The sequence below is a fragment of the Equus quagga genome, chromosome 12 (assembly GCF_021613505.1).
Source record: "Equus quagga isolate Etosha38 chromosome 12, UCLA_HA_Equagga_1.0, whole genome shotgun sequence".
NCBI classification, from domain to species: domain Eukaryota; kingdom Metazoa; phylum Chordata; class Mammalia; order Perissodactyla; family Equidae; genus Equus; species Equus quagga.
Genome location: NC_060278.1, coordinates 108,210,808 through 108,225,365, shown reverse-complemented (window position 1 = coordinate 108,225,365; position 14,558 = coordinate 108,210,808). Strand labels below are relative to the sequence as shown.

General features: G+C 41.3%; 1 protein-coding gene across 1 annotated transcript in view; it reads right to left on the bottom strand.

Moving 5' to 3' along the window:
- CDH26 (cadherin 26) overlaps nucleotides 1–8,811 on the bottom strand; it is a 48,348-nt gene extending 39,537 nt beyond the window's left edge. Inside the window, exons 1-3 of the mRNA XM_046678062.1 lie at nucleotides 8,749–8,811; nucleotides 2,371–2,427; nucleotides 1,213–1,317 (exon numbers count right to left, since the gene is read on the bottom strand). Of these exons, the coding sequence (XP_046534018.1) occupies nucleotides 1,213–1,317; nucleotides 2,371–2,427; nucleotides 8,749–8,811 (225 nt within the window). The remainder of the gene's footprint in view (nucleotides 1–1,212; nucleotides 1,318–2,370; nucleotides 2,428–8,748) is intronic.
- Nucleotides 8,812–14,558: the final 5,747 nt, after the last annotated feature.

The window sequence follows — 14,558 nt, the reverse complement described above, 5'->3', positions numbered from 1 at the left end:
ACTTAATCACTCAGCACATCACTCAAAGGCCCACGCGGGTCAGGGAGGCAGTGGAAGTGAATGACATGGGCCAGGTGTACAGACTCTGGCATTCCAGCATCACCACGGGACTTCTTTGCTGCCTCAGTCGATACTCAACCTCAGCTGAGGGAGGCAATAGAGAGTGTCTAGGATTGTGGCATTCTGGCTAACTCAAGCCCCATCTAATTGTTGCCATGTGGGAATGGAGGCTCCATGTAGTCAGATCTTCCCATTTTCAAGAAGTCCCTAGAAGTGAAGGATTTTTAATACAATCTCCATAATCCTTTCCAATTTTTTTTATCATGGTAAAATACACATAACATGAAATTTACCAACTTAACCAAGTGTGCAGTGCAGTGGTACCAAGTACATTCATATTGTTGTGCAACCATCACCATGCTCCACCTCCAGAACTCCTTTCATCTTATAAAACTGAACCTCTGTACCCATTAAACAATAATTCCCCATTCTCCCCTTCACTCCAGGCCCAGACATCTACTATTCTACTTTCTCTCTTTTTTTAATTCTCCCTTTTCTCCCACTCCCAGGCCTCTGGTAACCACAATCTCCTTATTTTTTTTTTCGTGGCAGAGCTAGCTTTTATTTTTTATTTTTTTGGTGAGGAAGATTGGTCTTGAGCTAACATCTGTTGCCAATCTTCCTCTTTTTGCTTGAGGAAGCTTGTCCTTGAGCTAACATCTGCCCCAATCTTGCTCTATTTTGCATGTGGGACGCCACCACAGCATGGCTTGATGAGTGGTGCCTATGTCTGCTCTTGGGATCCAAACTCGCAACCCTTGGGCCGCCGAAGCAGAGTACACAAAATTAACCACCAGGCCACAAGCCAGCCCCCATCCTTATTTTTAAATAATGAGTTTTTTTTAAAGACTCTGTATGGGCCAAATAAAACAGGCCTGCAGGCTGGAACTAACCAGCCTATTGCCATATGTGATTCTGGTTTTCTCAGCACACACTCACATGGAGAAGTGACTTGCCCAGAGTCACACCCTCAGGGAGAGGAAGACCGGGTTCTAGAACCAGACATCCCAAGGCCCACTGTAGGGTTCCTCCCGCCACTTCATTACTGGCCGCACTAGCACATGGCCTCTCAAGATGTAATCCTCCTGCCAAAAAGGGCACGCTCAATCAGAGAGGATGATGAGGGCCTTGCCTTGGGAGTAGCTGCCTTACCTCACCAACAAGTTTGGGAAAGGGTCCTGGGTCTTCCTCCTGCAGTTCCAAGGTGGTAATAATCCATCTTCTCTTGTATCGCCGTAGAGGCCGGTGGCTCTCTCCCTGGAAATTATGACAGTGACAGTGATGAGGAGGAGGATGGGGGTGATACTGGTTGGCACTGTCTAGCACTTGATATGCATTCTTTTTCTGATCCTCACAACAGCCTCCGATGCTTAGAAATTGAATGTTCCTGTTCTGTTAACAATTATAGAATCATTTCTAGGCTGTGGGGCATGTGCCACCAATGATTTTACATGGCTCATAAGCTAATTTTAGGGTCTATGCAAGTACAGCATTCAAAATCACTGCCTACTATGTGCTAACGCCAGTCCTATAGTAAACATGCAAATAGTTGTTGAATGACTGAGAAAGTTACTCCCTCTCTATTTATCTCTCCATCTTTCTGAAGTCATTGATGAGAAAGTCTCCATTCAGTGCTGATAGGTCTTTAATGCCTCTCTGTCTACTAATCTCTCTTGTAACAGAGACAGAAAGAGTCTGAGATTAGGGTCAGAGATTTGTCAGCAAGAGAATATAGATAGAATTTAACAACGTGGTTTTGTTTGTATTATATATATTTTTTACAGTTACCATCTATTTATTACAAGTGAAGCTGGTTTCTAGCCACATTAATTTTTATCCACAAAAATGTAAGTTTTTAAAAAATTGCTTAATTAGAAAGTGAGTTGATCACAAGAACAACAGGAAGGAAATAGTCATAATACATCATGAGGATATGGCAAACACTCACAACGGTGGTGGTGCAGGACTGCATCCCCTGTGTCAACCCGCACTCACACAGTGGAAAATATTAAGTCCACTACATTTTAATCCCATAAAGAAGAAAATAGCATGGCTGGACCTCGAGGCTAGCACTGTGTGGTTGATTTCTGATATTCACAGATTGATGAGCACATATTCTAATTAGACATAAAAGCATTATCTGCAATTCTCTGGCAGTCCCTCAAGATTCTAAAAGGTCACATCTAGTTACTAATTTATTTTCTGCCAACCAGATGTTGACAGGGCACTCAAAAACTCGAACTTGCAATCCAGCCTCTGAGTAAAGTGTGGTCTCACTAGTTTATTAAGAAACTGACTCTTTAACCCCACCTTTGTTTGATTAGTACGACCATCCTCTTCTTGTTGGAAGCTGTTGACGATGTTGACCTTAAAAATAAGAACGACATTAATTAGTAGTGAAAATATTTATCAGAATCAGGTAGAAACTGCCTGAGGTCACACAAATCTTCTAGAACTAGAAAGAAAAATAGAAAAGAACTGCACTGAGTCTTGATAAATACAATTTCTTGCTCTTGACATCTCTATTCATAATTACCACTTCTCTTCTGTAACTATAGGAGAATTAACCAAAAGAATTCTGATATAGTATTACCAGTGTTAGGAACACTTTAAAAATCATAAAATGCTACTGCTAATTAATAAAGTGGGAAATCAAACTGTCTATTCAGGATGAGCCCAAATGTATTTATATGTAAACTTGTGAAATGGCACCAAATGTTAACTGGTGTTGGGATTCAAGTGGGCTTTTTTTTTTTTTCCTGTTTTGTCTTTTATTTTTTTCCTCATTTTTAGACTTTCTTTTATAATAAGCAATAAAACAGTAGAACTTGGTACTTTAAATTTATATAAAGATTTACATTGAGAATTATTTATTTATAATTTATATATCAACAATCTTCCTTCCCTCAAAAAAAAACACACACACATGTAAGATTGTTGAAATCGTTAGAGAAAAGCCCTGCAATGTATGTCAACACTAGTGCTAAACACGAATATGTGGGAGTGTGTGTGTTGACATCTATAGTTCCAGTTCATTTGTTTTTGCTGCTGTATAGCATTTCACTATATGAATAGAGGACAATTTATTTATCCATTCTCATGGTGATGGTCATTTAGATTACTTCTAGTTGTTTGTTATTACAAAAAAAAATGCTGTGGTAATAAACATTCACTATGTATAAATAAAATTTCTCTGGAGCAGCAGTTTTCAAAGTGTGGCTCACCAGGGTCCCTGCCCCCAGCAGAGAGCCCATGGGGCACACACTTTCATAAGAGTACTAAAGCACGATCACCTATTTTACTGTGTGACACTTGCACTGATGGTACAAAACATTGGTGGTAAAACTGTTGATGCCTCAGCACCTTGAAGGCAGTGGCCCCAAACTCCACTAGCAGTTGCTGTATTCATCATCATGCATGTGCGGGGAAAGAAAAGAAAAAAAAAGCCAGTTTCATTTCAGAATGAAGTAATTGGTGAATTCACTGAGCTACTGAAATTATTCGAGAACTGATGAAGTAGTAAAAATTATTAATTTTATTACCTTGCCATATTTGAGTGTACATCATTTAAATGCTCTGTGTCACTAGATGGGAAGTCCCCATGAAACACCACTGCTGCATGTCACAGGAGAAGACGTGTCTCAAAGAAAAGCACTTGTGCGATTGTCAGAGTTTCCAGTTGAACAGATCACTTTTTTTTATGGAATGGCATTTTGCTTGAAAGAATGACTGACAAACTATGGTTGTGCAGCGCTGGGTATTTGAAAGATGGTTCTTTGATAATGACCAAAGGGAGCCTATCACTTCAAGAAAAACAATGGACAGTATCATGTGGCCGAAGATAAAATTTAAGCTTTCAAACAAAAACTAGAATTTGGAAAACTTATCTATGCTACTATGAACATAACAGCTTCCCAATACTTAAAGATTTTCCTGATGATATCAGTGGAGATATTAATGAATGTGACTTTTTGATTTTGTAGAATGAAATACTTCAACATTTGGAAAATCTGCATAACTCAATGAACCAAGAGTTTCCTAATGATTAGCACATCGTTCCAAAATCCTGCACAGGTAAGAGTCATCCAAGATGAAAGAGAGACCAGTGGTTCTAACATAACAAAGTAAGGACAGTTTATTAATATGCTTTCAGATCCCACATTAAAGTAACCATTAAGAAACTACCATTTGCTGAGTTTTAGTGTAAAATCAAAGAAGTATTCCACAATTATCTGCTCGAGGCTATTAAAATATTCCTCCCTTTCCATGTATATGTGTGAGGCGATAATTTCTTCACCTTAAGCAAACATCATTTATAACACACTGAATGTAGGATCAGAGAGGACAATCCGGCTATCTTCTTTGAAACCAGACATTCAACACATTTGCAAAAAATATAAAACAAGGCCACTCTTCAAACTAAATGGAATTTTTTAAAGTATGGCTATTTTTCATAAAAATAAGTGGTTTATATTAACGTGTAATGGGTTTATTATTGTTATATTTAACGAATTGAGAAATATGTTTAAAATTTCCAAGTCTTAACTTCTAATGTGTAAGTATCAGTAAACACAACCCACCCAAGCAGAAGCTCTTTAGGGTCTAAGTAAGGCTGACGAGAGTAAGGCATCCTGAGAGCGAACAGTTTGACAACTGCTCTCTTGGATTTATACCTAGAACTCTCAGGACAAGGTGAGTGGTCATCAGCCCACCCAGATCCTGCCAGATCACCCTCCGTTGTGTTTGCCTTGTACCCATGAGGATCTATCCTCATTCCAGAGCACGTCACTGCGCTCTGAACTCTGTATTAGATAGTGACTTCATAGAAAATGAAGAAATGCTCTTCCTATGTTCATTTCTTATGGTCAGCCACCCTCATGATGGGCGGGGGATATTATTGGGTTGTCTTGTTTTGTTAATGTCAAAGATAATGATAACAGTTGCTTCCTGCCACAGACTACATTTTTATCTATTTACCTAAGGGAAAAGAATTTTAAACTCTTCAAGTTCCAAAATCTCAAACATTGATTTATTCAGATGATGAATGCTTCTTGATTAATGTTGGTAATTTTAAATTAAGGGCCTAACCAGGTGTATAATTTTACAATGGAGAAAATCACGGTTCTTGCAAAAGAATGAAGGAATTCATTCCATTTCTAAAACAGGTGTATTTCCAGGGGCCCAGATCATTAACAAGGAATACGCTGAGATTTCATGTCCTCCTTGGCCTCAGTTTCCCCTATAAGTGAGGGTCTAAGACAAGTGTCTTTAAGGGCCTTTTCAACATGAAAGTTCTGTAAGTTCACTTGACTCTGACTGCACATAAATGGCACAGCCAATAGCCACACAAGAGCCAGCTAAATTGCTGATGAAGAGGTTTAAAATGGCGAATGCTTACATTTTGCACAGAGATGCTTGAAATTCCACACCATTGTGCGTGTGCATGAGAGTCATTTCTCCTCCTTTATGCACGCCTTGGAAATTAACTTGAGATATCTCATCTGGATGATGCAGGAAGACTAGAAACTCTATTTGCTGAAATGATTTTGTAAGTACACTTATTGTATTTCTTATCCCTGCCAATTTTAGGCAGTTGGTCCAAAGAGGATACCATCCAACAGATTTACATAAGGCTTTGACAATGTGATGGGAGAGAAAACTTCCTAGTGGCTGCTGTCTCTGGCTACGGTGTCCACCTAACTATTTTATTGGAGTGTGGCAGGCAGGCATTTTATTGTAAGGTCCACCCTGCATGCCATTTGACAGACAGTGCTGGGCAGGGGGCGTGTAACCAGTACTGTTCAGGCTGGCCTGATTGAGCAGCCTTGGCATCTTTAGGGGAAAATTATCTGAGTAAATGAAGCCTTTGTGTCTACAGAGGGTGCTAAAGAACTAATAAGCCTATATGGAAATAATTCTTTCCTGAAAATACTTCATTTTTTATTGCAAACCTGCATTCAAGGAGAATTTTTGTTGTTGTTGAGGTATAACTGACATACACCATTATATTAATTTCAGGTATACAACATAATGATTTGATATTTGTATATATTGCAAAATGATCACCACAATAAGTTGAGTCAATATCTTTCACCATTTGGTTATTTGTGTGTGTGTGATGAGAACTCTTAAGATTTACTCTGTTAACAGTTTTCAAATATGCAATACAGTATTATTAACTGTAGCCACCATGTTGTGCTTTTCTGTTGTTTTAAGCCATCGAGTTTGTGGTACTTAGGTATGGCAGCCGCAGGAGACGGCTACGCTTTCCAAATATGTTCTCTACACAGAAGCTTGGGTGACCTTTTCACAGTGCAGATCTCATCACGTCACAGCATAAAACTGGGTTCCCAGGGCTCTTAGGACAGAGTCCAGCCTGCTCTGTCCCCGCTGAGCACTCAGCTCCCCCTCTGACCACACTCTCCCTCACCTTCTGCAATCACCAGCTCTGTCGTCCTTGAATGAGGAGGTTGAGTGAATTAATCAGTCAGAGCAGAAATGCTAACAATTTTTTTAAAGATAATTCAGAACTTCCAAGATTAAAAAACAGCAACAACAGCAACAAAACATAACAGATTTTGCTCACTGCCCAATTTTATTCTCTTCAGCCCTCCCTCCTCTCTGGTCTTGGAAGCCTGCCACAGCCCGAAGTTGAGGATACATGGGCTCTCAGGACTAGAAATGACCAAAGAGGGAAGCAGGACTCCCCTCCCATGGCTTGTCATTGAATCTGGAACAAAGGTGTAAACCAGCAGAAGAATCACAACTTTGTCATTTACTTCACCTCAGGATGACACAGCAAGGGTGTGGGGATTTCAGAAGAAAACTGTTGCAGACATAACAGCTCTCCAGCAGAATGGGCACCAGTTTTAAATCTAGAGGTCAGAGGGGTGGGGAGTGGGTACCGGGTATGGATGTCAGAGATGGCTACAAGCCAACTTGGAGGGAAAGGAGAGGAGCAGAAAGGAACAGGTTACTTATAGCCAATTCGGCAATTCCACTGGGTGTAAAGGTCATTGCCCAGTTAAGAGTTCAGAATGCAGATTGCAAAAAACATCAGATTCCTATTGCATTACATTCTCTTAGTCTGTCTTGATCCCCTGGCATCAATATAAATCTGCTTTCACCAAACACTGAGTTACTACCCATAGTCCAATCCCCATGGCCCAGCCCCACCCAACATACCCTCAGACATGAATTAGCTTGCTAGGGTTCCGGGCTAATACAACAGGGAGGAGAATACATGATTGTTGTCTCATGAGACTAGTTAGGGGGAAGGGCAGGGGCAAGAGAAAGATGGGGACAGTGTTTCATTTGCAAAATATTCAAGTCCGTGCTAACATGGACTATTAAGGCAGTATTCCACAAAGTACTGGAGAAAAAATGAATGTGCCGTCCGGTTAAGAACATTCACAACTCAATATGGCAAAAAGGGACCAAGAAAACTCTCCAAACACCAAGCGACATTCCAAGCAAGGCTCCACTTTCAGAAGCAGAGATCCACTAGAGTGTGTGTGCCATAGATGGGGATTTTTCCCCATTTTGTTTACTGTTACACCCGCAGCACCTATTAAAGTGTCTGGCCCGGAGAAAGCATCCAATAAAAAGATTCAGCATGGGCACTGGAATGAATGTAGCCGACCATGTCACCGGCTAGAAAAACAGAAGGATGCAGACACAGGGCACGTTGACTGAGCCTCTACTGTGCAGCTCTTCTGTGCATTTCCTCATTTACTCTCAGCACCTCCAGGTACAAACATCAGGTGAAAAAAATGAGGCTTAACAAGGTCAAGTTAAAACCCTGGTGCCACACACCCAGATCAGCTCAATCAGAACCTCGGGGAGTGGCATCCAGGCATGGGGATTTTTGCAGTCTCTTGAAGAGTCCAGCTTGAGCCAAGGTGAGGACTGAGGTCAGGTAGTTAGCCCAGATCCCCAGCCGGAAGTGGACGAACCCAGGTTAGGAAGCTAACCAGCCCAATCCAGATCCACAGCCTTTACTCCCAACCGCTGCACTGCCTCTGCCCTCAGCTGGTTTTACAAGACAGAACACAACAGCAATATGATAGCCTCATGATTCTCCCTCGCCATCTATAGAAATTTCAAGCATATGCACCATTAACTCGGTCCACTGTAAGTGCGAACGGAACAAGCCCGTATTTTTCTAATCTTGATTCCATTCCTCTTTTTGTATTCCCACTTGAGCAGTGGCCACTGATGGGGGGCAGAGGCATTTAGCACCTGCATCCTTGTCAGTTTGCTCAAATTGTCTTTGACACGCACGGTTCAGATTTTTCGTCTTACATACAGCGTGAATGGAAGTATCATTAGGAAATGCGTGTGTGTTGATATAAACCTAAATAAGAATGCCACGTGCTATATAAACCAGTCTTAAGACAATTTGTCTTATCCCACCCCCACCAGTCCCCAAAACAGATTGTGACCCCAAACCCCTCCTAGGTATAAATTCTGGAGCCCCCACTGCCTACGCCATGCTAAAGATATCCAGCCTCCTCACTCTCAGCTGCACATCTCTACTCCTAGCCAATCTCATCCAGATCACATTCAATTGCTCCCCTCCCTCCCTTTATCTAGAAGGAGCAAAGTTCACTTGACCTGTGTTTTCAGTTCCCAGCACGGGGCATGCAAATCCCAAGCGCCAAGTTTTGGGTACCAGTCCCGGCTCACCTGCAGCACCAACAGCAGCAGCACTAGAAGCAGCAGTAGCGAAGTGTGGCTGCTGGAGCTCATGCCCTTGCGGGGATGCCCAAGACACGCTCAGAGCCTGAAGGTGGTGGCAAGTCCTGGGCTGGAGGTCCCACTCGGAGCCAGGCACTGTCCTTCCCGGCGGGGCCTTCTCCAATCACTCTCAGGTTACTTTGTCCCAGACTGTCTCATCTCAACTTCCTCCTCCCCTCTCCTTGACCCTTCTTGCATTTATCTGAGTGGGGTTCTCGTGTTTATCAGAGAGGGGCGGGCTGAGACTTAAGCTTTAATCTCATTAGTGACAAATAGAGTTCCTAGGAAGGGAGTGGAGGAAAATAAACTGCCATAGCCACAAGTGGACGCAGGCTGAGGATCTGACCCCAAAGGATTAAGGCTGAGTCAGAGGAACCTGAAACCAGCCTTCAAGGGAATGTGGGGGTTTTGTTTCTTTCTTTGTGTTTAGTTCCAAATTAAATGTCCAATAAGCTCTCTTTGTAGCAGGATATTTTAATGACTATTTCCTATAACCCCTATCATTTGAAACTAAGGAACTAGAAAAGGCCTTCAGGAAAGAATAACTTTATTAAGGAGAGAATGGAAAGAAGGAAAGAGAGAGAGAGAGCGAAAGAGAAAGAGAAAGAAAGAAGGAAAAAGAAAAGCGCCTTGGGGCTGGCCCCGTGGCCGAGTGGTTAAGTTCACGCGCTCTGCTGCAGGCAGCCCAGTGTTTCGTTGGTTCGAATCCTGGGCGCGGACATGGCACTGCTCATCAGACCACGCTGAGGCAGCGTCCCACATGCCACAACTAGAAGAACCCACAACGAAGAATATACAACTATGTACCGGGGGGCTTTGGGGAGAAAAAGGAAATAATAAAAATCTTTAAAAAAAAAAAGAAAAGAAAAGAAAAGCGCCTTTCACTTTCCAAAGCACTAAGAATGTTTATCTCAGACATGTCTCAGGGCTCTGGGGTTTATAGACTTTTTCTACAAAAATCTCTTTTAAGCTTAGATGGATCTGCCTTTTTGAGTTGGGGATTAAAGCAGGAGGGAGGAGAGAGGAGAAGGAGACCCCCTCTGGTAGGAGTCTTTGCATCAGAATGCCAAAAAAAGGACATTGGGCTTCTCCTACATCAATACTTAGGTCGCAATGACTGTGTTTAAAACAAAATCTGAGATCCATTAGCCTGATGATCTTAACATGTGGCCTTGTTTAAAATAGTAAACAGTTCTTTAGCAGACGAAATAGAAGGCAAACTTTCTTGTCTTACTGTACATTTATAGCTCTATGAGATGCTGCTGAACATTTTAATTTGAATAGTTTATTACCTTAATCCGAATTGATAGCTTATTATTGAAAAGAGTAATAAATGTGGTTTTAAGGTCTCTCGCTATTTCCTGTGCATAAAGAGAAACACAATAATTATTGAATCTACAACTTTGGCTTATTTTTGAAGCAGATATTTTTATTCCATGGTAGTCCATTGAAAAACTTGAGATATCTCATCAAGATAGTAGTGTAGGCAGACTCTGAACCCACTTCCTCCTATGAACACAACCAGGTCACAACTATTCTTGGAAAAGTTAACCCGGAGAGAGAACTGAAAACAGGATAAAAATAACTCTCACAACAAAGGAAGGTCCCAACTGAGGCAGAAAGAGGCAGAAATTCCTTTTGGAGAGAAATAAAGCCACCTTCACAAGCTGTGGAGCTTCACAGCCATCCAGGCGGGAGCCACCCTAAGGCACACAGCCTTCCCTGGAGGAGTGGGGACCTGAGTGGGGGTACATTACCACTATAAGCATCCTTCAGATGCTTCAGGTCAGCACAACTGAGATGAGTGTCATACTATCTGGCTTTGCTGGCTAATAACTCCAACAGGGGAATACCCCCAGAAAAGCTATCCACATAAGCAGAATAAAGCCAGCTCTTAAATGTCCCACACACAAATTCACCCGTCTCAGAGAGCAACCTAAAATCACCAGAAAGAAAGGTACACAGTCTTTTGGTGAAAAGAGACTCACCTGGTAGGCTCTGGGTGCATCTCGGTGAGAGGTGAGACCTCTCCAGAGGCGGAGATGTTGGTGGCAGCTATTGTTGTGACTTAGTACAGGCATGTTGACACAGATGCTGGCAGACTCCATTGGAGTTCTTCCTCTGGCCTGTTTGCCCAGGGGTAGGCCACACCCACTAGAATGAAGATTTAATCCAGTTCAGCCAGGGCAGGAAGCCCACCCTAGGGACAGGCCCAACCCAACAGAAACCCCTCAGGCTACTTGTCGGCCAGCATAGACTGGGTGCCTTGATCCTCTACAGGCTGGTAAGTGTATCCACCTCTGTGGGCCAGTGCCTGTGTGAGGACCAGGTGAGCTGTGGTGGGTGTTGGTGGAGAGGTGGGGTGATGGTGGTGGGGCAACTGGGTATGCTCCAGGGGGTCAGGAAGTGTGCATGGGCCAGGACTGTGTTGACAGTGTGTGTGGACCTGTGGGGTTTGGGGTTCTCAGTGGCAGAAGACCTGTGCTTCACAAACAGCCACAAGGGGGATCGGTCCTGCCTTCCAAAGCCTGAAAAAATTGAGTGCTCCCAAGCCTAGGGTCAGCCCCACTCAGCTGCAATCCTAAGAGAGCTGACAAAAACCTTTCAGGCCTGAGGCCTACAGCAACTGCAAGCCCCTGAGCCTAGCAACCAGCCACACTGGGTGCCTACTCAATTAACAGGAAAAGTGCAACAGGAGTATACTATTAGACCTTTGTAGCCAATTGTGTTGGGGCTCCCCAAACTCTATTTACAAACAGCTGGCCACAGAGGGAAAGCCTAGACTCCCTGGGTACCTGCAGGAAGAGCAACCCTGCCACAGCAGGACACAAGTAGCACACAAAGGGGTCACTTCTGGATCATTTGGACTGGTGACGAGAGGGAAGCACACTGCTGGGCCTCAAAAGGCATCTCTTACATAAGGCCACTTCTCCAAGATCAGGAGACATAGCTGATTTGCCTAATACACAGATATAAGCACAGAGAAACAGGCATAAGAGGAGGCAAAGGAATACATTCCAAGCAAAGGAACAGGACAAAACCCCAGAAAAAGAACTAAATGAAACAGAAATGAGCAATCTACCTGACAAAGAGTTCAAATAAAAACTCACAAGGATGCTCACTGATCTTGGGAGAAGACTGGATGGACACAGTAAGAACATCAACAAAGAATTGGAAAATATAAAAAAGAACCAATCAGAAATGAAGAATATGATACTGGCAATGAAAAATTCACTAGAGGGACTCAATAGCAGAGTAGATGATACAGAAGAATGGATCAGTGAGCTGGATGAAAGACTAGAGGAAATCACCCAAACTGAACAAATAAAAGAAAAAAGAACTGAAAAGAAAGAGAACAGTCTAAGGGAACTCTGGGACAACATCAAGTGCACTAACATACATATTACAAGTGTCCAAGAAGGAGAAGAGACAGACAAAGGGGCAGAAAATCTATTTGAAGAAATAATAGCTGAAAACTGTCCTAACCTGAAGAAGGAAACAGACATCCAAGCACAGGAGGCACAGAGGGCACCAAACAAGATAAACCCAAAGAAGTCCACATCAAGACACATTATAATTAAAATGCCCAAAATTAAAGATAAAGAGAGAATCCTAACAGCTGCAAGAGAAAGGCAACAAGTGACATACAAAGGAAAGCCCATAAGGATATCGGTGGACTTCTCAGCCAAAACCCTACAGGCTAGGAGAGAATGGCACAACTTAAAGTGCTGAAAGGAAAAAACCTACAGCCAACAATACTCTATCCAGCAAGGTTATCATTCAGATTGGAAGGAGAGATAAAGAGTTTCCCAGACAAGCAAAAATTAAAGGAGTTTATCACCAAGAAACCAGATCTACAAGAAATTCTGAAGGGACTTATTTAAGTGGGAAAGAGAAGACAACAAATAAGGATAAGAAAATTATCCAAAAAAAAAAAAAAGGCCATAAAATCACTGGTAAAGGCAAAAATACAGTAAAGGTAGCAGATCAACCACCTATGAAGATAATATGAAGGTTAAATGACAAAAGTACTAAAATTACCTATTTCGATGATAAAAATGTAATGGATAGAAACACACAAAATAAGAGTTCAAAAACCTAAAATGTGGGAGGAGGAGAGTAAAAGAGAAGAGCTTTTAGAAAGAGGTCAAACTAAAGAGAATATCAACTCAATGTAGATTGCTATATATGTAGAATACTAGATATGAACCTCATGGTAATCACAAACCAGAAACCTATATTAAGTAAACAAATAAATAAGAGGAAAGAAATCAAACATATTACTAGAGAAAGCCATCAAACCACAAGGGACGAGAGTAAGAGAAGAAGAAAGGTACAGAGAAGAACTACTAAAATGCTCAGAAAAAAAAGTAAAAAATGGAAATAAATACATTTTTATCAATAGCTACTTTAAATGTCAACGGACTAAATGCTCCAATCAAAAGGCATAGGGTGGCCCACTGGATAAAAAAAACCAGACCCATATACATGCTGCATACAAGAGACACACTTCAGACCTAAAGACACTCACAAACTGAAAGTGAAAGGATGGAAAAAGATACTCCATGTAAATGGCAAAGAAGAGAAAGCTGGGGTGGCAATACTTATATCAGACAAAATAGACTTTAAAACAAAAAGTGTAACAAGAGACAAACAAGGGCACTACATAATGACAAATGGAACAATCCAACAAGAGGATATAATGTTTGTAAATATCTATGCACCCAACATAGGAGCATCTAAATATATAAAGCAGTTATTAACAGACATAAAAGGAGAAATAGACCGTGACACAATAATAATAGGGGACTTTAACAATCCACTTACACCAATGGATAGATCATCCAAACAGAAGATCAATAAAGAAGCAATGACCTTAAACAATACATTAGACCAGATGGACTTAGTAGATATATAGAGAACATTCCATTCAAAAACTGCAGAATACACATTCTCTTCAAATGCACACGGAACATTCTCCAGGATTGATCACATATTAGGCCACAAAACAAGTCTCAATAAATTTAAGAAGACCAAAATAATACCAAGCATCTTTTCTGACCACAAAGGTATGAAACTAGAAATCAACTACAGGAAGAAAATCAGAAAAGCGTGGAGATTAAACAAAATGCTACTGAACAACGATTGGGTCAATGAAGAAATAAAACAAAAAACCAGAAAATACCTGGAGACAAATGAAAACGAAATTACGACATGCCAAAATCTATGGGATACAGCAAAAGCAGTTCTAAGAGGAACATTTATAGAAATTCAGGCCCACCTCATCACACAAGAAAAATCCCAAATAAACAATCTAACAGTGCACCTAAAGGAACTGGAAAAAGAAGAAGAAACAAAGCCAAAAGTCAGCCGAAAGAAGGAAATAATAAAAATCAGAGCAGAAATAAACAAAATAGAGACTAAACAAACAATAGAAAAAAACAATGAGACCAAGAGCTGTTTCTTTGAAAAGATAAACAAAATTGACAAATCTTTAGCTAGACTCACCAAGGAAAAAAGAGAGAAGGCTCAAATAAATAAAATCAGAAATGAAAGAGAAGAAATTACAATGGACACCTCAGAAATACAAAAGATTATAAGAGAACATTTTGAAAAGCTATACGCCAACAAATTGGATAACCTAGAAGAAATGGATAAATTCTTAGAATCATACAACCCTCCCAAACTGAATCTAGAAGAAGTAGAGAATTTGGATAGACCAATCATCAGTAAGGAGATCGAAACAGCAATCAAAAACC